The 26972-nt window shown below is 40.2% G+C and overlaps 1 protein-coding gene across 3 annotated transcripts; it reads right to left on the bottom strand.

Moving 5' to 3' along the window:
* Positions 1 to 207: 207 nt before the first annotated feature.
* On the bottom strand, positions 208 to 26920 carry RAB3GAP1 (RAB3 GTPase activating protein catalytic subunit 1). Of its 3 annotated transcripts, XM_081871369.1 has the most exons (25): positions 26794 to 26920; positions 26590 to 26645; positions 24138 to 24213; positions 23396 to 23528; positions 20515 to 20593; positions 19707 to 19826; positions 19228 to 19393; positions 17858 to 17957; positions 16597 to 16678; positions 15448 to 15516; positions 13779 to 13852; positions 13263 to 13355; positions 12587 to 12753; positions 12221 to 12319; positions 11459 to 11631; positions 10592 to 10646; positions 9456 to 9809; positions 8925 to 9062; positions 7182 to 7409; positions 6071 to 6167; positions 5882 to 5985; positions 5677 to 5792; positions 4322 to 4424; positions 2520 to 2540; positions 208 to 1167 (listed from the first exon to the last, which is right to left on the bottom strand). In XM_081871369.1, the coding sequence occupies exons 1-25, from the start codon at positions 26809 to 26811 to the stop codon at positions 925 to 927; spliced, it is 2964 nt and encodes a 987-aa protein (XP_081727495.1). In that variant the 5' UTR covers positions 26812 to 26920; the 3' UTR covers positions 208 to 924. The 3 variants fall into 3 exon arrangements, 2 of the variants coding, with proteins under 2 accessions (XP_081727495.1, XP_081727496.1); XM_081871370.1 differs by lacking the exon at positions 2520 to 2540 and having other exon boundaries at positions 26794 to 26919; XR_014158762.1 differs by lacking the exons at positions 208 to 1167; positions 2520 to 2540; positions 4322 to 4424 and having other exon boundaries at positions 6084 to 6167.
* Positions 26921 to 26972: the final 52 nt, after the last annotated feature.

Genomic DNA, 26972 nt, shown 5'->3' with positions numbered 1-26972 from the left:
TTGCTCAGCTGCTTATCTTGACAGCACAATCCTAACTGTGTCTATTCAGAATTAAGTCCTATTGAATTCAATGAGATTTCTGCCAGGTAAGTGAGGCTAGGATTGTAGTCTTGTATAAAAAAATGAATGAATGGTCATAAAACAGTGGCATGGCCTCAAACCTTAACATGTAGCATTCCTTTACAAGAACAGAACACATAGATCCAATGCATTAAAATAACCCTTTACTTTTTCTAACAGTATATAAACAAACAGCATGATTCTAAGAGTTGAAAGCCAGTGGTACAGAGGGTTTGAGTACAATTCATCCTGTGGCAAAAATGCTGCTGATATATTCACTATAGTAAATTACCACTTTTTAATCACACTTTTGATGGATGGTAGTTTAAATTTTTGGTCCATCTGTTCTTTAGTAATATATACACAGCAATTTAGACCCACAAGTGAGTTGCATTTTATTAATGTGTAGACTACATACAGCTTTAAACAAAGTTTATAACCCACTGGTGGTGGCATTACACATTTGATGGTCAGGTTGGTCTAGATGAGCAAAGTAAACTTTCACATGAGGCTGCAGAATTCTACAAGTATCACCATATTTGCTGAGTTCTGATATTTTCATTATCACTGTAAACAGGAATGGATTGCTCCCCAACAATCCCATTCCCAGCATCCCTCCGAAGCCCTTTAACACATATATGCAGATGGAGTTTTCCCAAATAAAAGTTTACTCTAAAGTTCTACCTACATCTTATGAGACAGTTGTTTGGCATTAAGCATTGCTCCTCAGTGACTAGTCTGTGAGTATTTTATTACTGATTACTAAATTTATGAAAGGATTATCCTCAGCTCTAGAGTACTGGACATGGAATGACCATTTGAACCACCGGCAGAGATGCATTGTCGGCAGGCTACACAGTGACATCAGAAGAATGTTGTATCAGATGAAAAGGCACCAGCTAGTCGGAAGTCCTCTTTTGTGAGAACACTATACATGCGCTGAGGCAGAGGTTTGGAGTAAGGGGCAGGCCGTGGGACAGTTGTGCGCAAAATAACCTCACGCCCTGCAGGCAGGGGGAAGTCTCCAGCTATTCCGGAACTGAAACGTTTCTCATCCAAAGAGCCAGACCTCTTAAGTTCTTCGTCAAGGGGCATCATTGTGGCAACCTAAAAAAATACAGAAGCCTCACTGTTGATGTGTTTTGTTAGCTCCATAATCATTTTTAAAACCAAGGAACGGCAGGATAATTCAAAAATAAGGACTACATAAACAGATAGTGAGTCTTGGCTTTGAAGAAGTTGCAATATACAGGCACAGACGGATATGTAAGAGAAGAATGAATGAGTGTGACAATGAAAGCACCATTTGCAGTGGATTTCTAAAGTGAAGAAATGTAGGTTTTTAAGTTTGTGCTTCTACAACACGACTAATGCCGGTAAAGAAGTATTAAACACACAGCCTTGGGGGCCACACAATTGACAACACCACAGGCCACTCTCAGTCAAGTTCATGAAGTGGACCTTGAACTGCTTCAGACTGGTCTCCAAAACAGAAAACATGACATTTGTTAGTTAAAAGTCAAAACAATGTAATGTTGAGGTTGCAGCAAATTATGATTAAAATAACACTACAAGAGCTTTGCTATGAATTCTACAGTGTTTGGGTCTGTATCTAAGGAAACCAGTGTTAATCAGGGCTTGATGTATTTTCACATGACACGACCACCTAATTCGCCCATCTTGCAGTGATCCTTTTTAGCCCTGCTACCTTAGTTTGATAAAGGACATAACTGTGCCTGGGACCTTATACTAGCACAGCACTGCGCTATGACAACTCCCTGTTTCAGGGAGTCCTGCCACTCAAACAGGATGAGAACTATTGTAGGTCACAAATGGCCTGTCTTTCTTAGCACCAAGGAAGTAATTGGCTACTAAATGAGTTAAATTTCTTTCATAAAGCATCTCTAAGGTAAAAAAATATGACTTTCCTGCTAAGGGAGTATAGTTAGTTTACAGCTGCTTCATAACTGAGAAGCATAAATCTGTTCATGCGAGCATTTTATGAGGAAGTATTAATAAAGCAAGAGAAAGTATTAAAGCAGCAAAAACTAAACTGCTTTCTGCAATAAAAGTGGACAAATGTTCCTGCAACAGTTTATGATGCTTAGTCCTTGCCAGCCAAAACACATGCACATCTGAAGAAGCCATAGGCAACAACTAGATTACCAAACAAGGCATGGCTCTGTGAGGCCTTTAGACTTCAAATACCCTCCAGTTAGACATCCACTTAAGGCTCCAGTTTTTCAATCACAAGTTACTTCAGAACCTGGTTTCAAAACTTCTGGCTTCAGAAAATCTTGTTTGAAGTTGGTAAGATGAAGTTATTTTAATGGTTTGACTATGCAAGTGATCAGTAGGAGGCAAATCAAGCAACTGCACTATGCTGCTAGAGCATTCGTTTCTATGCACCTACATGAGGTTAGGCAGATGACTAGAAAATTAGGGAAAGATCTAGTTACCTCCTCAGAAGATTCAGTCAGCTGGATAAGGAAGAGAACCAGTGATAAAAGATAAAGAAAGGCAAGTCAGAGATGACTCACATGGGGTCAAGAGAGGTTTCAGAATTGTCTGCTTTAAAAGGCAGAGTGCCCTCCAGGTATATGTTGTAGTCGAGAGCTACTGTGATAAACACTCAGAACATGAAACGAACAGAACACACTGATGCAGAACTGGTACAGATAACATGGTAAATTTAAACAATATTCCAGTCTAATCAATCTCATTTTTACCCATTCAGCAGATGCAACTTTCCATACATGTCCTAATCTAGCAACTGATAGACAAAAGGAGTTCATTCATTTTAACAGAGGCAGTCACTACCCACTTAGATTCATCTGAAATGGATGTTTAATGCTGCCATTACAATGAACAGGGCAGCCTACAGCTGCAGGAGCTTTTCTGCATCAGAATACATGCAGGGATGTGAATCACTAAATGTGCCTTATTTTTATCATGCATTTTAAAGCTAAGGGGGGGGGGAAATCAGTCCATCCATTAGTTAAAATGAAATACTACTGGGATTAAGTTTTACCAGTTAATGACCTTGCAGAAATGAATTATTAGCAAGCATTATTTTTACTGATATTCGTGTTCTAAAAGAACAAGCAGAAGATCACTTCAGCAAGGGGCTTTCCCAATCCTACCCACGGCAGCCCCTACACTAAACAGCATGGGACGCAACCTTGTGTAATTAAGTGAAAACTTCACTTCATTATGAATGCAGAGTTGCATGGGGTTTTTTTTCACCAACACAGAAAGTCTGCATGCTTCCTACTCCAATCATATTCTTCCTTAAGTTCTTATCTTCTCACTTGCTATATTTCATCTACTGTGAGCAATTTCCCATGTGCAAGTGCTTCCTCATATTTCTCCTGTCACAGGAAATACAGAGATTTATACATGCAATAGACCCTTCTCACTACAGACTTCTGTGTTCCTACAAAGCCATTCCCTTGAAGGTGGAGGAACTCTCCAAAACAGCATGCAGGGCTGGAGGTAGGCTAGCGGAATGAGCAAGTGCACCCCAATGGAATTGCAGGTGTGCTGTCTGCCCAAGCAAGGGCTTCTTTGGGTTCAGAGTAGAGAGTACAAGTTCCTTAAATACGCCAACTAGTTCTCTGCGGCCACAAATTATTTGGTTGTTTCAAAACATTCTGTAAACTTCAACTTCTCTCACATTTGCAGCTCATGACCATGTGCAACCAACCCCTGTCCTTTCAGGCCTTCTCTTGCTCCTATTCCACTTCCAATCTTCTCCTAGGCCCTTCAGTAACTCCCTAAAGTCTTCTGCCTACCCAAGTCCTCCCTGAGACCACACCAGTAATCAATAGCAAAGGACTGAAATATAAACATACATTACAGCATTCCAGAAGCTGCTATTATATCACACAATGAAAAATTAGACCTGGAAAACACTTACTGGTAGCTGTTATGAAATGAAAAGTTCATTTTGTTCTGGCAACCTAAAAACTACTACTTCATTCAATCAATCAATCAATCAATCAATCAATCAATGTGCATTAGTACAAACGGACCTTACGTACATTAATGCACAACAAAACGCCCACAATTGTTACACAGAACTACCACCCTGGAAGGAACACACTGATCTATAATCTGTGCTTTGTTAAGTATTGCCCATTTTACATTTAGCTGAATATTTAATATAGCCATAGTATTCTTATACACGGAGGCACTTTCAAAGCCTGGCATTTTGAACTGAGAGTGGCCTACATTAGAGATGTTAAAAAGTCCATCTTACCCGCTGTGAATTCACAAAAAGCTTGTGAATTATAGTACCAGCATGTCCTCTTCCAGCACCAATGACTGAGACTTCTGGCTGTTCCAGAAAAGAATTCACAAATCTGGTAGCGAAAGAGAAAAGAAAGGAAAAAGTCAGCAAAATAAACTAGTTTTTCTGTTTTGAAAGAAACAACCATATTTTAAAAATATTTTCAATATTGGTACCACAGCTGAGTGGTAGAAAGGAACTGAGCTCACATATAAAATTCCATGTATCTAGCTTAAGGCCAGTTTATGCATGGATGTACACTGCATGTATTAATTTTCCTGCTCTGGATGACTGGCAATAGAATTAGTTATTCAAATCAAATACACTCTGTGTTGAGATTTCTGCCATAGTTCTGGAAGTCATCCCGATGGACCAAGGTTTTGATCTTTTATCTATTTTCCATTACCATGCATAATGTTATCCATAAATACTTAATATTTTTCTTACTGGGAGCAGCCTGTTTCAAGACTGCCCATACTGCCGATATTATACAGAACTTTTGTTTCAAGGGGAGAGGACCAAGGCAGTGACAGAGAAATTAACAGTGCATAATAGACTATTAAGAGGAGTAAAATTAAAATGTAGCTTTGATAATACATGGTACCATCTAACCAGCTCATGTGTTGCAGCAAAGTGGTCGAATTCTGCCACCCAAATCACAACAGACAGTTTGGATACTATACCACAACACGACTGGTCTCCAGCTTAACCTTTCCCCATTTTTTATTATTTGTATGTAAATGCTTTCTAGACTAACTTTCCCCTGAATAGTGGGATAGAGAACGTAGACATAGCTTTTGTTTTGCCTTTATTTTAGTAAAGTTGTTACTCTTGTTTCTCTTGTATGGTTTGTCTAACATGTAACATTAAACTTGATAAAAATATTACAAGGAAATAAAATACGGTGTTTGAGGGGATATGAACACACTTGACACTGCAACCCCAGGACCAAGCACTTCCTGCGAAGTCCCTGCTCTCTCACCCACACCATCCTTCCCCATGATTAATAGTTACATCAGCAAAACATTAGCCATGGTTTCTGCTCTTCAGAGAACACTCTTAACTTGACACCAGATTGACCTTATAAGAATAACCATTTATGTTGGCGGCTGCTCTGGGTGGCATGTTTCCTTCTTCCAAAATACACACAGGTGTAAATAAACCTGCCATGCTTATACTATCCAAACACCAGAATGCATGAAAAATGCAGCAGATAAGCCTGGAATGGCCTTGCGCTTTGAGGTAACAAACAAAGCAAGAAGAGGGAGTTACAATGAAACATGACTTGCACATGCCTATGAAAGAAGGAATTCAAGATTACTCACTTTTCTAGATCTTTGCGTTCATCTTCCTGTTCACATTTCTCTACCCCAAATTTGGCTTTCAGTGACCTTGCCCGAGCAATAGTGGCTTCCACATTCAAAATCTGACTAATAATTTCCTGCGTAAAAGAGAAAGCATTTTCCATTTTGTTATATGCCTTACTTTTAAAGACGTTCCTTCTCAAACTTAGTTACGTAAACCCCTTACTTCTAATTTTTTGTCTTCTGGGTTTGGAAACCGGAGGACTTTACTGGAGTGGGTGATTATCTGCTTAATTATCTTCTTTACTGAAGAAATATCTTCCACCGATTCTGTTGTTAAAACATGAAGTATATTGTAATAATAGTTCCACCTTCACACAAAGTATACTGCATTTTTTTAACAAGTGTTATTTACCTTCTTCCTTTACCTTGAGTACAGCTGCATGGATGACACAAGGCAGAAGATGCCTTGCAAGATCTGCTGGTTTCTGACCTGCTAAATAGTGCAGCACCTGAAGGTATGGTAAAAGGATTATATCATGCCAATAATGTTCTCATTCATATCTGATCATCTTCATTCTGCACAATGAATCTCACCATCTCTCCAGTATTTTAAAGTACACATATTATGGCAACTAGGGCAGTGTTTCCCAACCTTAGGCCTCCAGCTGTTTTTGGACTACAACTCCCATCATCCCTTGCTAGCAAGACCAGTGGTCAGGGATGATGGGAATTGTAGTTCAAAAACAGCTGGAGGCCCAAGGTTGGGAAACACTGAACAAGGGTACTAAAATAAATCTTCTACGTTAATACTTCATGGCCTTCATAAAAATGCCCATAAATTCTGGGGAAACATTTCCGAAGACTTTCCTCTGGTACTTTAGACTAGAGAAACATTTGTTCTTTGGGGAACTACAAGTTCTGTGTCTATCATAGGAGAATTCAGATGATCTGAACATGATTGAACTCAACAAAAGCAATGACTGTTTAAAGCACAAGAGCAGAAACAAAACTCCACAGCTATGTATTTAATGCATTAACAAACAGCTTTTGGAAGCTACTAGGAGAACATCCCAATAAGTGAGGCTATGGAGAGGTGCTTTCCACTGATCAGGTGCAATTTTTGGATGAGACAGGTGTTGGGGAACAAAGTGGCGAATGCTGGAAGGAAAAAGGGAAAGTGTTTGGAACTGATAAAGGGCAGCATGCAGACAGCTGAAAGGGAGCTCTACCACAATTACTGCTAAGTAAAAACTATGAGAGGCTTCATTCCCAGAGCGCTTAGAATACCTAAGTGCTACTGATCTCCAAAGTTACTTCAAGTGCCTTTGCTGATTTTGTCTACATGTTTCCACAAACAAAATAACAGTCATTCCAGGGAATTATAATTCCAGAAGGAAACTGCATTATTCAGTCCAACCTTAAATGTGACCTGCATAGTCAGCTGGAGAGATTCAGGACAGCCAAGACACAAAGTTCCCATGGAAATGGGCAGTGTCTGTGCAGCCTGTCGCAAGTCCTCTTACCTTCTCTGCCTCACGAGTGTCATCAAAAAGCCGTCTCTGCCTTCTTGCCGGAATCGGCTTTGCCGTCTCCCAGGCTTCAACCCACATATTACTTGGAATCTTCATTCGAGCACTCAGTTCACCCCTGATGACTACATCCCCCTTTTCATCCACAATTTCCTCTTCAATGTAATCCCGAGGTGAATACCATCTCACAAAATCCTCCAGACAACAACCAGGGTTGGCAGCCTAGGATGCAGTGTGGGTGGAGAAAGCAAAACCAGAACATTTTATTTTTCCCCACATACTTTCCAAGCTGTATATCAGGTGAGAGAAGCACAAGTGACTTAGGGGCACCTACACTACTACATTTCAATACTTGCATTTTTTAAAAGATACATATACACATCCTAAAATTAAAGTTGCCAACTTGTCATAAAAGTCAGACGTGAATTTTTATTATTCAGAATTCCCAGAGCAGCTTCACAAGATCCACTTCTGTTTGACTTTTGCAATGAGAGGGGAAATGTTATCTCTGGTGGCTTAGTAGCTAATCCCACTCTAATTTTTACACTGTGAATACAGAATGTAATTATATTGTAATACCTTAAGTGGCCCTACAAACTAAAACTCAGGTAAAAATACCCAAGAACAAAATGCATTATCACCACTTTCTTCTTTAAAATAGACAGAAACGAGATAGGAAGGAACCCGCCCCTACCTCTGAAGTCTGGAAGAAAAAGGAATAATTTGCATTGGTGAACAAACATTTATTTACAACACTTTTATACCAACCGTCATTCTATTTAGAATTCCACCTACCATGATACCTTTTTTGCAACCTGATTTCTCTAGCCTATTTTAAATTGTTGTGCCACATCTAGGAAATTGGAGTGCTTTAATATACAAGATAGATGAGAAGCTGCCCAAGATGTAATGCCCTGGTCATATATGAGGAAGTTGGAAGCTTCTAATATTAAGATATGTTTCACACCTTTTCCTCCCTCATTAATTCAGTAGCTCACAAAGATATTATAAAGCAATCCATACAAATAATTGGGGGGGGGGGACAACTTGGACAGAGTTTATAATGGGTAATCTCTTATAGCACAGATCTGTATGCTTATGTTTGAAAAGCAAGCCTAGGCAGAATACTTATGTTGTTATACACCTAGCTCTTCCAGCTACAGAATACAATTTCAGAGAGATCACAAAAATAAAACAAAAACAATGAAAGCACACATTCAAATACCTCAGAAAGCTCAATGTAGTAGTCTTATTCACCATGACATGTACTAAAATTCCAAAGCTGTGAGCTTCAAAGCCAGTTAATATGTACACTGGATTGACTTCAATAAGACTAAGCTGTCCTCAGCTTGAGTAAATAGGCTTTTGTGATTTAGGGGGAAATCACAATTCCTGCTTTGAAAAGAGTAATTCCAGAAGGTATAAAGTATCTGACCAACTACTTCTATTTCAAAACAAAAACATCAGCTGATTTTCCCTCAAATGACTGACACTGAGTCAAAATGAGTGCATTATCAGAGACAAACACCAGGCAAATTAGAGCAATATAGAAATGAACATTTTAAACTACAGTGAAGGTGATACAAAGAACAACCGAGTAAAATGGAAGGAAAGCAATTGTGAAAGAGGTTACTGGGGGGAAATCCTGTAATTGTGCCCTTTCCGACTGACTGCAGTGTTTACACTAGTATATTCATCACTAAGACGGTCCCATGGAATACAGAATCATGCATCCACCTTGAAAGATTCCATATCAGAAAGCAAACAGGCACTCTGCATGCGTGCACGAAGATGAGCCCCTTCTGCTGATGTTCCCAGTTTAGCCAATACTTCAGACTGTTCTTCCAGAAGATCCTCAGTCATAGGAGCTGGTTCCTGAAAAGTACAAAGAACAGGCATTTCTTACACGGGGAATTCCATTCAGGCTTGGTATCAACAGAACAACAATCCTTGTGGCTTTATCTATTCAAGGAGTTCTTTTTCACAGTCCAATTTAGGAAACGCTTTAATATGACCACAAACCAAGATCAAACCAGGGTTTGAAGGAGAAAAAGGAGGGAGGCAGGACTGCTCCAACCTAGATGTACCAATGGTCTGGCTTTAAAAGTCACCTTACTTTTGCAGGCGAAACTTGTCACCACTATGCAGGAGAAACAAAATCAACATAGTGGTGCCAGATTTCTTCCTATGTGTAGCTACCTCTAACAGGTATGACAAGTGAAACAAGTTAACAGAAATCAGAAAACCAGAAATAATTCCAGGTCTAACCTGTGTTACTGGAACATAGAGGGGGTCTCCAGGATGAAGCAAAGTCAAGTTGCCATGCTGATGTAAACGACCTTCTGGCTTTAATGCTTCTTTTGCAGCCCCTTTCTTCCCACCTTCTTGTCCATTTCCTTTAAGTTCCTCTGTGTCACTTAGGCATTCAAAAAATTCTTCTTCACTGTCACTCCAGGAGTCCCAAGACTTTCCTACTTCTCCTTTTTCCTTATCACCCTCTTTTAAATAGTCTTTACCCACCAAGTCACTTGATTTTCCAATGTCTCCAGAAGAGCGATCAGAATTATTTCCTTTTTTCCCCTCATCCCTTGCTTTCTTTCTTTCAATACAACAATTTAACATCTGGAAATGAAAGCACATTGAAAACTTATTATGACAGATATGCACATTCTTCCACAGTGGCAATATTTCCATTAAGCTGTGTAACGCAACTTATGTAAGAACAGCCAAGATTGACACCTGCGCTTGCACAGCACGAAGACACTTCTGTTCACATGTCATCACCCACATACTCAGAGCAGACCCACTGAAATTCATTAACCCAAGTTAGTATTGTCCATTATTAAAGTGGTCCTACTCTTGAGCATGGGACGCAGGTGGCACTGTGGTCTAAACCATAGAGCCTAAGGCTTGCCGATCAGAAGGTCAGCAGTTCGAATCCCCGCGACGGGGTGAGCTCCCATTGCTCGGTCCCTGCTCCTGCCACCTAGCTGTTTGAAAGCACGTCAAAGTGCAAGTAGATAAATAGGTACCACTCTGGCGGGAAGGTAAACGGCGTTTCTGTGCGCTGCACTGGTTCACCAAAAGCGGCTTAGTCATGCTGGCCAATAAAGCAAGATGAGCGCCGCAACCCCAGAGTCGTCCACGACTGGATCTAGCAGTCAGGGATCCCTTTACTTACTCTTGAGCATGACTAACAATGAATAAAACTCAACTCGCTGATTATTTCTGTAACAATCTGATATGCTACCCAACTAATATGGTAATGGCAGGATACATTTTACAATTCTTAACAATTTCTGCAACAATAAAAAAGTACCAGATCCTATTTTATATTTTGTAAAGCATTAAAGATCATTATCTTGTATCCTAGACTGATAGATAACTTATTTTGCAATAATTACCTGGAGTTTCTGGTGCAGTAAACAACATCTCAGATCTGGAGCACCACTCGTTAACCTAATATGAAGTTACATCTGTATTATTATTACATAAAAACCATGTTGTAAACTAGTACTTGCAGCAAGATGTACAGTAAAAAATGTAGTTTTCAGAAGGAGCAGCACCAAGGTATAGCAGATTTTAATGAGGGCCTTGGGCCACAATCAAGCATATCTGCTTTAAGACCTGCTTGCAAATACACACAAGAATTCAGGGAAACAAACAACTACTGTATTTGACTTTTAAAAGACATCTGAAGGCTGTAAAGGGAAGTTTTTAATGTGTGGAGTTTTACTGTAATTTTATAATTTGCTGGAAGCAGCCCAGAGTGGCTGGGGCAACCCAGTCAGATGGGTAGCACTGGCATATATATATAATTATTATTATTACACCTTTATCAAGCACCTGCCCCTTATGATCAATTGCAACCTAGATGCACTTGGATCCATCAGTTATTTTTTAAAAAATAAACTTTTAAATCTCAAAAGCTATAATACAAATAAAAACCAAAAATAAGTAATTACAAAATATCCAACTTTTTTAAAATTAAGTAAATGAAATGAGAAGGATCCATCACAATTAATCAGACTGACCTCCCTGATAGGGTTAATCTAGAATTTAATTCTGAGCTACATGGAAGAAGAATCAACAAAAATGTAAATAGTTCCCCACTATATTTTACACAATCAAGTTAACTGGCTGTAAACAAGAATGCCTCTGAGATGCCAGGAAAATCTGGCTCTCTCATCCTGACAGTGGAAGTTCTAAATTACAGCCTGTATTAATTAAACTGCAACTAAATGATGCTAATAAATACAAATATAATTCACCCTGGGATAAAGAAGTTGTTCTCCCATCTGTAGCGCATTTCCAAGACAAACTCCTGCCAGAGATGTGCAACTCCTTTGACACCACCATGGTAGAAGTTGATCATACAAAGACAAAGGGCCAGTTTGTAAGTTAAGCTGTCTGAAGGAGCAGATTTGAACTGGATGTAGATATTCTATACACAGGAAGAAGCAGGGCAAACAAAGACAAAAAAGCATGAAAAAATATTTTGTGTTATTTAAAAAATAAGCAAATTATGTAAGTTTCCTTAATTTATAATACCTGCAGAATTCATCTTACTTATTTGATAACTGTGTTGCCCTTGAGAAAATGTCAATAATGTCTTTAAAACACAGGATATACACAACTCCAGTCGCTAAAATATAGTTAGAAACAAAGCTAATAAAAACAAAGGTTTGTATATGAAAACTCATCCTTTTATAACTAAAATGGACACATAACAAAAGCCCCCAAGCAGACCTTTGGGTTGTGTTTTCCTTTTATTAAAAGCCATTTAGATTTGGTAGATACATTCAGGTAGGTAGCCATGTTGGTCTGACGCAGTCGAAATATATAAAAAAATTGTCCAGTAGCACCTTAGAGACCAACTAAGTTTGTTCTGGGTATAAGCTTTCATGTGCGTGCACACGAAAGCTTATACCAAGAACGAACTTAGTTGGTCTCTAAGGTGCTACTGGATGATAGATAGATAGATAGACAGACAGATTTGGTAAATATTAGTCACGTAAGCAAATTGAACTTACATAGTCTTCATTGTCTGTGGGTGGGAGGCATCCTGCTGAAAGACTAGTTCTGGCTTCAGATCCATCTGCTGATTTGTCAGCAGCATCAGGGAATAAGTACTTGAGGAGGAAAGTACATACTGTCAGTTTTCAAATATGTTGTCTTTGCCATTTCCCACAGCTATTAAGTTCTGCAGTAACTCTTTATCATATATCCTAGATACCATTTACTCCTCTACAGAGGGAAGCAAGAACTTTATAAAATGATTTGTACCCCCTGCAGTGTGAACTGACACTGGGCAAAGACACTCTTGGCCGCGGGAGAATGCGAATTTAAATATTATAAAGCATCGTCATTAAATGCAACAGCACAGCTAGTTTACTTACCAAAAGAATAGTATTGAGGACGTCATTATTTAATGGTGATTCATCTACACCTCTGTGTTTGCGAATCTTTTTCTTTGCCGTGTGAACCATATTTGTCACAGACAGTTTATGGATTGGGACAGGTGCTGGTTCTGTGAGCTTTGACAATGCATGGCTTATGTCAGCATCTACAAAATATCAAGGCCACAGTTACAATTATCAATTTATTTGTCTTTATTTGCATTTACATCATCATCAGTACCCTTCTCTTTCAGTATGAAACAGCAAAACTACTTTGCTAAATACAAGTGTGCCATCTGCTGCCAAAACCTGAACTAGGCCATGCTGGATTTTTTTATGTAACCAAGGCTATGTATCCTCAAACATGCTGCTGCAAAGAAACTGAGCATGCTGCAGAGGGAAGGGGGAGACAAGATGAGGGCTTAAACTTTATAAACCATTTATGCTGGTACCTTTGACACAGAGGCTTAAAATAGACAATGATGGAGGAGGAAGAGGAGGCTTATAAATAAAGAGCTCTGAGGAAAGGGCTTCTTTTTTTTTACACCGACATATTTTCAACCCAGCCCCTCACATGAGATGCTACCATTAGTTCTATCAAGACCCTCCTGCTTCAGATAAAATTACAGCTGCTTTCATAGGCACAAAGGCAAAGAAAATTAACTTGACTTTTTACCTTTTCCCTCCTCTTCAAATGCTGATCTTCCAAGAATCTCATCAGTCGATTCTTTCCGACGACACAGTTTGAAAAATTCCGTGACAAAATCACCTACACAAGGAAATTTAAAAAATTATTTATGCAGTCAGATTTCTAAATATTAGGTTTTCCCCCAAATCACATACCTAAAGCAGAGTCTAATACAGTCAAAATATATGTAATTTTAGCAAGGAAGGAATGAGAAAAACCTTTTCTTTTTTACATAGCACTGTCACTGCATATAAGCACTGATCTCCCAAGCAAGCCTGAAGGCACATGCAGCAACCTTGCCTGAACTTACTAGTGTTTCGATGCCTAGAGACAATGAATTTCATGCCTAAGCAGAGCTCCCATATGCAAACTCAACACTGACGATTTAAGTGAATTTACAATCAAGAAAAATATATTTCTACAAGAACTTAGTCAAAACCAATTCCTATCTTCCTGAAGTAATTTTAAAGAATAATAGAAAAAGATAAGCTCTGGATTGCTTACTTAACAAACACTGTGGGTTATCAGCTTTTCTGACCCTCACAGACCACTGAGGTGCTTGAACAGGATCCAAGTCTCTTAAAAAACAAAACAGAACAGGAATGTTTTTATTTCTTCACTCATCCAATCATAAATAGCATTGAAGAAAGCAACCTCAGAATTTGCATGTCAATCCTCAAATTATTATAGAATATCTTTAACACACTTGTCAATCACTTACTTTGCCTAATTTTGTTATTTTCATCATCTATGATTACAAATGGATTTTTCTGTAAATCTCAATTTTGAATTTTTCCATAGAGATTTTTTCTAATTCCCATCTCGCTCCTTGATCATGATGTGAAACAAACAGGTTTTTACCAGCTCCACTAAAACACTGACAATTCTCACATATTATGCACTATGCTTGCAGACTATTACACACAGCATGTTGCCCCCAAGTAACCAGATGCATACAGCAATTCATATAATGGTATGAAATCATGTATTAATACTTTAAAAATCATGCTGCAGATGGTGCTTGAATCTTTTTAAAGGATTATACACATAACATGTATGCATTGTGTATGTAATATGTGCTTTTTGCATATAATTAGCCACAAACAAACCTGACAATGCATGAATGGCTTGCACCAAAGCAGGTGCCCCAAAGCACAGGTGGTCTAATGCAGGCAAGGCTCAATTGGGCTGGAGCTGCCATATTCAATGTATACATCCATTTAAAACTGACGGCTTCTCCGTCTCCATCTCTGACTGATTTTACCAAGGCTATTCTGTGCCTTTTTACATAAGGCTGCCAGCATGACTCAATAGTTCTTCCTCATATCTAACTTTATTGTGTAGCGGCCTTCTTATACATCTGGGCTTTCAATGGGTTTTATTAGTGTCTTCCTGATGGCTCTCTCACCATACAGCAATCATGTAAGTAAATCATACTGTAGATCCAAGTTCCTCTCTAACATGAAACTGACACAACTGTCCTTGAGTGCTCCAATCATTAGAATAGCAAAAATAACCACAAATGCAGGAGGAAGAAAATACATCACAGATAAATAGAAATAACACGAATTTTAAAAATCACAGGCGTCCAATTAAAATAGTTTGACTCAACCATTCTAACAGCAAGACACTATGAAAAGTGTTGGAATTAAAATAAAAATGTTAGAACTTTGTTGCATAGACAGTGCAGTGTCATGGTTAGAGTGTCGGACTAGGTCCTGAGAGAGCAAGATTCAAATCTCCACTCAGTCATGGAGCTCACTGGGTGACCTTGGGCCAGTCACCACCCCTCAGCCAAGCCTACCTTACAGGATTTTTGTGAGAATAAAACATGATAGGAGGTGTGTACACCACCTTGAGCTCTTGGGAGTAAAGGTAGGATATAAATGTAAAAAAAAAGAATAATGGTCATAACAGCAGCTTCTTTCTTTCTTAAATTGCCTCTTAAGTAGTAGCTGTATCAAGCTTATGAGAAAATTGTAATAATAATAGTAGTAGTAATAATAATGTGAGCAAAATTGACTTTCATACTACTACAATAGCTACCGTGTTTGCTAAACCGATATTTAAGTATTTCTCAACTAGACCAGAATTCTAGATTATGTAGTGTTCTGAAAAATGAAGCTCAGATGTTTTGATTACAAAAAGAAAATGAAGTCAAAAATATACTTACGAATAAACATCGTTGTCCACAATTATACCCTCTGTTAGATGAGGCCATGTAGTTGCTAAATGAAGTTCACTGAAAGTAAAAGTGGCACACTTGGAGACAGAATTCGGAAACCACCACACAACCATAGACTACAGTCACTACTTACAACGCATTGGCTTGGGTTGAACCTAACTCTAAACCGTGGTTTATTGAAGTATGGCTTAGAGTTCTACAAATCCAGTCCAGCAGCTTAACTATGGTTTAAAAATGGTTAAAAATCACTCTTTAACTAGAGCTTGTAATTGACAACCCTTAGTTAATGTTAGCCATAGCTTAGCATTCTGTATGAACTGGAACATCCCCCTTAGTTACAGTTAAGAAGCTATCAGTGCCCGAAGTTACAGAGCTGAAAGAGCAGTTCTTCCTGGCTTGTGTTTCTTATAATGTGGAAGTACACATAATAAACCAAGATGTAAGCAATAATCTGTCAGATGCCACAAGTTTAACTACGATTAACGTTAACCACACCTTAATGTTATATGTGAATCTGGCCATTTTGCACACAAGTTTTAGTTTAATACACTTATGTCCATTATGAATAGCACATATGTGTTTTTCGTCTTATTTTTTAAATATACAGCTGAGATCCAATATTTTCCTGGTCATTGCTGCATAACTTCACACCTGTCCACAACATATACTGTATCTGTGTGCTTTCTCACTGTCTATTTGCATGCAAACAGAATGCTTATTCGAAGAAATAGCCCTGAAAATTAGGACAGTCCACAAAGCAAATACTTTAGCTCATGGATAGCAATTACATTTGAAGAGCTTTGGTCAATAGCATTACGCTACCGCTCCAGCGGGAAGGTAAACAGCGTTTCCGGGCGCTGCTCTGGTTCGCCAGAAGCGGCTTAGTCATGCTGGCCACATGACCCGGAAGCTGTACGCCGGCTCCCTCGGCCAATAAAGCAAGATGAGCGCCGCAACCCCAGAGTCGGTCACGACTGGACCTAATGGTCAGGGGTCCCTTTACCTTTACCTGTATCATGTCAGGTTACATAAGCAACATTTCTTTTGAGTAAACTGTTGAAGATTTAGCTTCCCATCACAACAAGATCAATTCCATTTTACTTTAGCAACTAAATATTTGATTATACCAGGTCTTACCTGATGGGATCCTCACAGGCACCAAATGGTAACTTTCCAAACTCGAGGCCTCCAACTTCACCTCCAACCAAAGCATCTATATCTATTGACAGAAAACATGTTTGATCATTACATCAGAATTAAGTAACAAAATTATGAACTGGGTGACATCTAATATGTACACCCAACTTTGCAACAGATTTCCAGTGATTATCAGTTCTCTTCTCTCTTTTCCAGTCCCCATATGCATCTACAAAGTATTATCCTGAGGTTCTCTCAACAATCCAGATCAGGTTTGAGGGGCACACAATGGGACCACAGGAGGAATGGCGAGGAAGGAGAAACGCTGTTGAACAAGTAGATGCTTGTTCATGCTTCGTTGGAGCTCATCCAAGATCCAAGTAAAATGGGTACAATTTTTTCTGCCATATACAATTTCCGCAGAAACTATTTTTTTATGTAATGGAGTTTTGTGTTTCATTTTTACACTTGGCAAAGATGTTGATAGTCGATACTGTTACAAAGTGATACAAGCTTGTGAAAGCTTAAACACTTATTTCGAACCAAGATGTCCAAGGACTGGCAAATCATAAATTACATATTGAATGTCAAACATTTCAAGTTATTTATTCACCGTCAATGAGAGGGCTAAGCTTTACTGAAAAAAACGAAGGTGTCATGCACTTTGAAGACACTCGAACTTTAGAACACAAAGGAGAAACATGCTAAGAGGAAGGCACGCTTGGCAAATCCACACCGTGATCAACTCCCGCCCGGGAACCAATGTCCCCACTGTTGAAGAACATGTGGGTCCAGAATTGGCCTCCACAGTCACTTACAGACTCATTGTTAAAACCGTGTTTATGGAAGACAATCTTACTCGGCTATGAGTGATCACCAAAGAAGAAGATTGAAAAAACAAACAAACTTGGATTGTAAGGATAATAAAGAACGGCAACAAGTATAATACGTGTCTACACTGTCCTATAGTATATCACATACATTTCTTGGGAATAAAAAAAGACATTTGTCATGATTTGCAGAAGAATTTTATAAAACCTTTTTGTCTGTGGACAGTTGGCATGCTATATCTGAAACTATTTAAAATTCTCCTCCATTTCAAAAACGGTTTGCCACACAGCAAAAGGGCAGGGAAGGAAAGGTAACACATCACTGCTGTCAAAGAAAAAAGTCCATAGTTCCAGGGTTCTGTGGATCTCAGCCACTTTTCGTAATAAATTCTATAGAACATAACTGTAATATGCACAAGGAAGCATCATACCTGGTGGTTGTTGAGGCCAGAAATATTGCTGCCAGTCCTGAAGTACGTACGTAAGTCTAATACTTATATTGATTGGAGGTAATGGGGTTAAAGGGCAGCCCTAGGAGACATATGTAAAGAAATACAAAAAGTTAGGACCAAAGCAGATATATCTAGACATCTGCTTTAATCTAAGCAATGTGTCAGAAAGTTTCTATGAGAGATAGATTTTCAATGTTATTAGGAATTTACATCCCACCATTTTATCTGGTGGGAAGATCATTCATCACTATCCTTCCAAAATACCCCCAAGCTCAAAATAAATGGTTTACTATTAAAATAGGTCAGATATAATAAATGTACATGACTGCTGATCTGCTGAATGTATTCGGAAACTCAACAAGTTTTGGCTTCCGAAATATTGCTAGCAGCAGTAATATGGACACACAAATATTATAGTCACTTCTCTGTGCTTCATAGCAACCTACTTCTGAAGTTCACCTGAGTTCCAGATGTAGCTTGCAATTATGAAGAGGGTTGACTGCTGTTCAGAAAAGGAAAGATGCACTGCTCATGCAAATATCCCTCTGTGCTCCCTAGGAGCATGAGCTAAAGTGTCTGAAAATCAAAAGTAACAGCTGATAAAGACTGGTTCACCCATGTACTTATGTCCACTTGAGGACAGGTTACTGAGTATGTGAACTGACTTTGTTGAACAGTGTCCTATGATATGACATCAAATGATACCTGGTGTTGTGAAAGTCCTCTCTTTGGTGTTAAATATGCAATGGCCCATTCACACATGCAAGTCAACATACCATGTGGCAATTATTGCATGGATGACAATGCAAATCTTAATCCCATATTAATTGTTTTACACATTTGTCATATCGAAAGAGCATAACTTTAAATACACTACAAAATAAGCACTGAAATATTTCATATTTCACAGGCATAATGAGACAGAATAAAAACTGATTAAGATAAGTACTGTACCAATAGCATTTAGTAATGGAGATGACTCCATTAGTTGTCAATGGCACTGTTACTCATTGAAGGAGAAGGAAAAGTCTAATATCAAAATAAGAACAGAGTCCAAGTCTTCCTGATTAAAATGGATTGATTGGGAGACATTTCCCATAAAGTCTTATCCACAGTAATTCTTTTCAAAAACCTAAAGGCTATACTGTGTTCATATGATATAATACAAACCAAAGCTTTCTCCTGTGGCTGTACCTGCCAAATATCCATTAATCTGTCATAAGAAGATGTTTTAATCTGCACAACATATAGGTACAGAGGCAGAATTTTCAGAATTTGCCCACTTTTCTGAAGAAAATAATTCTTGGCACGTGCAAATGCTTACATGCACCCACACAAACTATACTTACAATCTTAGATTTGAAGATGTCCAATAATCCTGATAAGTGAGTATACTGATTAGGGACTTTGCGAAGATGAACCATTTCAAAATCTGTTCTAACTCCAGGACCTTGACACTCTCCGACATACATTCTTCGCCATTTGTGATGAATTTGTACAAATACTGGCACCTGGCTGCAAAATATTCAGAAGAGCTACAAAAGTGTTTTAAGTCGTCTAGAGCCTAGGAAACACAGAGCTGTTAGCCTTTACTATTCACCATGGCAAGTATCAATTCATCCTAAGCTTTTAGCAAACAGCCCAAACTGTGCTTGAGATTTATTATTTTAGAACGTATAGTCATATCAAACAACACAAAGTTTTAAACACACAAAGACTATGTAACAGTCTATTCTGTGGAATGTACACATTTGCCCAGTTCACATGCAATCTGTGGTTTCATGCTATGTGCATGAGATGAATGTGCATGATGTGGACCCTTACTTACCAGCCTGTGTTCCCCAATGCAATAGAAATTGAACTAAGAAGGAGGTTACATTTAGATTCACTAAGAACGGCATCATTATTTGCTGCAGGTGCAATGACTACAAATTCACGCAATCCATACCTAGAATAAAAACAATAATGCTTTCAGTTAATTACGGATTACAAATATTAAAGCCTATAATAAAATGCACATATATGTCTTTCAATGTTATTCAAGTGTGCAACATCTAATCTCTCTCAAACTGCTTAGTTTATATTCACTAAAAATATGGTTGAAACAAACTAAGATTGAAGTTTGATGTAGTTTTGTAAATAATAAACACTGAGCATATGTCAGAAGCATCAACCTTCTTCAGACATAATACTAAGCTAAGCTTTAACATTATGTGAATAAACTTGAATGAGCACGGCTCTCACTTGTTCCCCACACTTCTCCTCCAACACAGCTGCAAGGACTAAATTGGAATCGTTTGCTTCCAGTTTTGCAACTACAGTTATGACTGAACCCTAAACTGCGGTTAACTGAAAAGTCCAAGCTTCATAAACTATGGTTTGAAGTCAGCTTGTTTTATTAAACTACAGTTAAGACTAAGTACAATTTGATTTCAAGTGTAACACTAACCTGTATTTACTTAAAAATAAAAGTGAAAGCTTCCTTTACAAGGTCACACCACAGGGATGCAAAGAGTTTGAGGTTCTCCCAGGCTTGTTCACATATCACTATTCTATGTACTAGTCAGTACATCATGAATTGTATATGCTGTGACTATAATGTAGCTATATGTAATGTAATGCTTTAGCAGACATACCATCTCACTAGACAATGAGCTCTGGGAGGAAAATCATTGTTCATGCACAGAAGGTCTTGCATAGCAACTGGAATAATATCTGTAAAACCATTCAGAATAATGAAAGAGTTCAGTCATAATACAAACTAAACATCTACGCATCAAATATGGTAATCAATTTAATTATTTCATAAAAGATAAGATATAGCCACTCTGGATCCAAGCCACAGAAGTAAATAATAAAAACAAGAATAAAATTAGCAGATACATTATTAAAGCTACCATATGAGATAAGAACAGAAAAACAGAACAGTCCAATTCAATCCATATTTACTCAAAAGTGTCACTGAGACAAACTCCTAAATGTGCATATGTTATCATGAATGTGTTATAAAGTACGCAAGTAATATTACTTAAGTGGAGTATTGTTTTATCACACCTGTGAGACTTGAACAACAGGAACCAGTCAGTATTTAAAGTAACATTTAGCATCATTCCCTACAGCAGGGGTCAGCAAACTTCTACCAGCAGGCCAGCTCACTGTTCCTCAAATCTTCTGGTGGGCCAGACCCATAGCTGTCAAGTGTCCCTTATTTGAAGGGACAGTCCCTTATTCCAGCGCCATGTCCCGCTGCTGTCCCTTATTGATGGATGTCCCTTAAATGTCCCTTAAATGATGTCCCTTAAATTTCAAAGGAAGCAGCTCCTCTCCCTCTCTCCCTGCCGGCCAGGGAGGAGGGAGGCTCCAACTGTGTTGCTTGGCTGTGTTGCTCACCCAATAAGAAGTCTAAGAATGACTGGGGGGGTGGCGCTTGCATGCCTTGTGCTGATCAAATCGGCTGCGTTCCCTGGGGACTCGCCTTTGCTCAGCGCGTCCCAGCAGAGAGGTGACGGTGGTTTTCCTTGAGGCTTCGTGCGGCTGCTGGCTGGGCTTTCTGCCTTTGGCTCAGAGGGGCTCAGAAGTTGAACATACCTGTGCTGAGTGCTCAGATCGGAATTGGATGGATACGTCATTGACAGCCCACTCACCCTTGCCGGTGAAATGGTCTGTCTGGAGCGGGGGCACATGGTGAGGGAAAAGGAAAGGAGATCTCGCGGGGGGGAAGGCTGTGTGTGTGTGGCTAGTTAATGCAAGCTGAGGGGTTTTTTGAATGCTGGATGCCATTTTGTTGCACGTGCTGCTGCAAACTTTGCAGTGCAAAGCCAGGCTGGGGAGCCATCTTAAGTTGAGGCTGCCTAGGCCTTGTGGTGCATGTGATTCAGATTCTATTCAGTTGAACCTCTGGTTACAAAGTTGGTTGGACAGTGTTCTTGAAGCTATCCAGCATGAGTTTGACCAGACTGCAGGAGGACAGGAAGACTGGAGTGCCTCGAACAGGTGAGGCTGCAGATCCCTTATTTTGGCTGCTGGTCCCTTATTTTCAAATCTATAAGTTGACAGCTATGGCCAGACCACGCACGCACGCACACACACACACACAGAGAGACACCAGCAGGGGGCTTCTCTCTCTCTCTCCCCCACTCCCTCCCCCTGTTTTCCTACCTCCTCCGGTGGCGGTTAGGAGCCGGCAGCGGCACCTCATGTTTCTGGGAGAGCTTTCTCAGGCGCGGAGCCAGCTGGCGCGCCAAGCTCCAACTGAAGCCCGCGACGCGCCCGCCAGCCTCTCTGTCTATGGCCACGATGCTGGCCAATCCAAAGCCTTGCCGCCCACACGCTGAGGAAGCCCAGCGCAGCTTCGGATTTGCCAGTGTCGCCGCCCGCCCTGGAGCCAATCCGACGCTGAGCCGGGTTTCCCAGCGCACGAGCGGCAAGACTTCTGATTGGCCAGCATCACTGCCTGCCCAGAGGTGTCCGCAGCTTCGAATTGGCTGCGGGAGCTTCCCGGAGCCAATCCAAAGCCGCCCACGCGCCCGTCACGGAAGTCAGTCACCTTGCTGGTTTAGCGCGGGGACTGGCCAAGCGGGTGGCAAGGTCCTAGGGCAGGGTCCTCGTGCCGGAGTAAAGAGCCCCTCGGGCCTTATCTGGCCCGCAGACCTTAGTTTGCCGAGCCCTGCCCTAGGGTATTTGAATTGTTTCCTCCAATGAATATTTGGTTTTTTTAAAAAAAAGTGATTTCAGAAAGCTTCCTTTTTTCATAAAAATATTCTGCTCTTTATTAGAAGCAGTATCCATAGAAGGTAAGATCTTTTAATCTCTCTCAACCAACTGGAAAGGAGGATTATATGCCCAAATTCAAATTGCATTATCCTATTATATCAACTTTTAAAAATAGTGAAAATTAGACCACTGATATTCTACATGTTCTAACGAAAATGTGACCAATTCAATAACACATTATTCTTCACAATATTTATAGATTAGTAATAACAAGAGGCAAATGAGGCTTGTCAATCTGGGAAGGTAGCCCATCTACGAGAAGCAAAACTCTGAACCAAAACCTCTGCTGCCTTGCAGGCTCTCTTCGGGAGAAGAAAAGCCTAAGTAAACCTTACACAAAACTAGAGAAGAGTCGCTAAGACGATTGGATGGCACCTTGTACACCTCCTTCCGGCAATTCCTGCAGTGAGGAAGCCAAACATATTGCTCTGCTTTCCTTTGGACCACATCAGTGAGGCCAAGAGTAGGGTTCTGTCATCTGTGCAGCTCAGGACCTCCATACACAGTACCCAGGCTTGTGTCCTGGGGAGGTCACTTTGGTGCTGCTAACACATCAATTTGTTTTCACCCCTGGAGGTACACTCCATTATCTATCTCTCTCTCTCTCTCTCTCTCTCTCTCTCTCTCTCAAGAAAGAGAGATGTATGCCAACAACAACATTCAGTAACAACACAATATAATATAATGCCACAAAATAATATAGTAAAGACTCAAAAATATTTGGGTGATGAAAAACGTAACTACCTTCTACTTGTTCCTCTCTTGCATCCTTGTCACTGGAGTCTTGCACAAGATAATGATGTGTCACTGAGAATCGGAAATCAGCAAAAGCAATCTCATCGGATTTCTCCTCCCATGTTTCAGTGGTATATACACCCTGAATATCAAACAGCGCAGAAACATTAGTTATGTATGGGCAAAATTATTTGCAATATAACATTACTACACATCTCTGAATGCAATTCCACTATTACAAATAGAAAGTGTTTTAAATAAGTTTCATATAAAGGAATTCTGCAAGGTTTTACTCATATATAAATCCCTGAATAACTTGAGACCAGGATACCTAGCAGACCACCTTTTATAGGCCAAATTAACTTTTATGATTATCAAAGGAGCCTCTGCTGGAAAAACTGCAACCAGCAGAAGGTCATCCAGAAACCTCTTTCAGAAACAAGCCTTTTCTGTTGTAGCACCAATCCTCTAGTCTGGATGCTTCAAATGTATGCTATAAACTGAGCTTTTTACACAGGATATTTAGATGTTTGCAAGTATTATCCCACTTAGCTGCTGACTTGGTGGTTTAAGTAGGAGGTTTATATTTATTGTATCCTGATCTTTATTTGTACTTTATTGTATTTTGATTTTATAAGTTTGTAAACTGCTGGAGGAATTCTGCCAAAATTGTTAAGTTTCTAAATAAAGATGTCATAGAATGGGACTAATGCTTTATATTTTCACCAAATAGTTCAAAAGGCAATCTTACCTTTTCCAAAACTTTGCCTGAAGAAATGCCAATAAGTTTCCAGTCATTCAAAACTTCCTCAACTCTGGAAATAAATCTAACAAGGAAAGTTATGATATAGAACTAACATCATGCAATGCTTATATTATAACTCATAGCCATAAAAATGAATATTAAAACATAAGGACCTTAAAACTTTTCATGGCTGATTATTAGCACTATTTAACAGTGGTAGCTTTAGGCTACAATCTTATATCTACTTACCTGCAAGTAAGCACAGTACAATGAATTTAATAGGACTTACTTCTGAGTAGACATTATAGGATTGTGCTGTAAAACAACGTATTCAGGAGAACATCTCTCTCTCTCTCTCCCTCTCACACATATATACATACAGACACAAATCAATTTTAGTAGAGCATCACCAGCACATTCACTAGCATATTTTATATCTATATATCTATATATATCTCTAAATATATTATTATTATTATTATTATTATTATTATTATTATTATTATTATTTAGTATACAGCAGTTCCCAAGGTAGATCATTTTAGAGCTGGAAGAGCCTTTGGAGATATTCTAGCCCAACCCCTAACAAAATGCAGGAGCTACTCTACAATACATTGATAATGAAAACACTTTTTGAACAAATAGAGGAAGGTGCTCCCCAAGAGGCCGTTTAGGGTTTTAAAAAAGTCAAGGCCAGCATCTTGAATTGAACAAGGAAACAGGCTCGCTGCCAATGAAAAAAATCTTAAGAAATGTTTTAAGTTGATGACAGCTAAAACCCATAAGCAAATTCTAAACCAGCTGAAAGTGCTTGCAGACATTTCCTGATCAGACTGCTTGACTATCATATTGTCTGTCTGGAATAAACTTCAGTTTATTCACCTTTGTAAAGTCCATTACACATTCATGGCTGAATCTGGAGAACCTCAGAGGATAATTCCCATGAAGAGAAACAACAGTCTCCTTACACTACCTGCCTGGAATCCTAAAGCACAAACCTCAGCTTCCAACACAGAATCTTGAAGAATATCAGGGCCAACAGTATCAAAAGCTGCTGAGAGTTCAACAATAAAAGAAGGCACTCTTACATATCTTTCCCTAATGCAGATAATACATCAGGATGAGCATGGCTGTTCCCAAGCTAACAGAAACCTGGGTGCTTAGAATCCAAATCCACCTAGATGCTTAGAATTAATCAAGCGCCACACATCAAGGAGAAAACTCTCTCTCACACAGGCAATTAAGCCGCTGGAAGATTAGTGCTATTCGATCTGCTGCATCTATTTGTGTGTTATGTTTAGGGCTGTGGGCAGGATTACCTTCACCCCTAAATGCCCTGTGCACACATTGGAGGCTGCTCCAGTGATGTGCCCAGCCTCACTTCTTTTAAAGTTGGGGCCTTGGCCAGACAGTTGTCACAAGTACCCTCTTCCTTTCCTTTCTGGCCCGCATCCCCAATACATGGGTTGTCAATGCACCCTCCCCCACCTCCATCTCAGAATATTTTACTAGAAATGGAGGTAGTTTCCATTTTATTTTACTTTCTTATATAGGTTTGCCTACATCAAGACTTTTTGGTTTAATCAAGTCTCTGAGCTAAGACTGCCTAGAATCTACCTGAAGCACAATCACACCCAGCACAACCCACAGCTTCCAACGCAAATGATCTTGATCAGATGGTCAGGGCCAACAGGATCAAAAGCTGCTAAGAGATCAACCACCATGCCATCAACCCCTTTATATTTTGGGTTTTTCGTGGGTGGGTTTTAAGTTACCATATACAGTTGCCCATTCACCCAGCGTGAACTATTTTCTGGCGTAGCTCACTTGCCATAGAAACAAGTAGAAGACCGGAAGGCAGGTTAAAAAAATAAAACCACATTGCCAGGCAAACTTGTTTTTCAGTCCATCTGTGGAACAGATTTGACAGCATTCCTGGGGCGGGGGACAGGCTGTAGAAGAGCCCTTTCTGGCAACATGGAATATTATTATGGGGGGGGGGTAGGGGGTTACCGACCCAGCAACCACCTTTCAGGTGCATTCTCCCTCTCCCCAATTCTTAAGATGTCCCCCACCCCAGAACAAGAGGGGGGCTCCCTCCAGGTGTCGTCACTGGGAGTCTCCCCCTGCCTCTTCCTCTCCCCAAATTCGCCCAGAGCAGCTGGACCTTGCAGCCAGCTTGTCGCCAGATCATCCGAGAGCCAAGAAGCGAAGACAGACACAGACACAGACAGACAGACAGACAGACAGACACACACACACACACACACACACACACCCTTCTCCTCTACTGTCAAACACACAACCCCAACGCAGCTCCGCAAAGGGCAAAGTAGGAAGAGACAACTCGAGAAAGAAGGGAGGCAGTTCATTAAAAAAAAGGGGGGACCGGCAGCGAAGGAGGGTCCGCGAAGGAGGAGGAGGAGGCGGCGGCCCCGCCGCGAAGAGCGATACCTACCTCTCCCACTCGGAGGCGGTGGTGAAATCGGTGATTTCGAACACTTCGGACTCCGGCTGCGGGGGGCAAAGAAGACGAGTGAGGCGCTGAAGGGCGGGTGTGGACGGGGAGGGGTGAAGAGGGGCGACCCGCGCAGCGTCACCCCCCCTCTTTGCTTAGAGGCAGCGGGAGGGGGTGGGGAGGGCGCTCCGAAGGCGGACTCACCTCACTGTCGGCCGCCATCTTGAGCCAGCCACCGGCCTGCAGGACGGCGCAGCTTCCTGAAAGGGATGACGGGAGCGAGGAAGAGGCACAATAACAACACACGCACGCGCACAGAGGGGGAGAAGGGACGAGCGTAGGGGAAGAGGCGAGGCGAGGCGAGGCGAGGCTCCCGGGTGGGC

This window comes from Podarcis erhardii (genome assembly GCF_964252035.2).
Source record: "Podarcis erhardii genome assembly, chromosome: 1".
Classification (NCBI taxonomy): Eukaryota; Metazoa; Chordata; class Lepidosauria; order Squamata; family Lacertidae; genus Podarcis; species Podarcis erhardii.
This window is presented reverse-complemented; position numbering and strand designations above follow the sequence as displayed.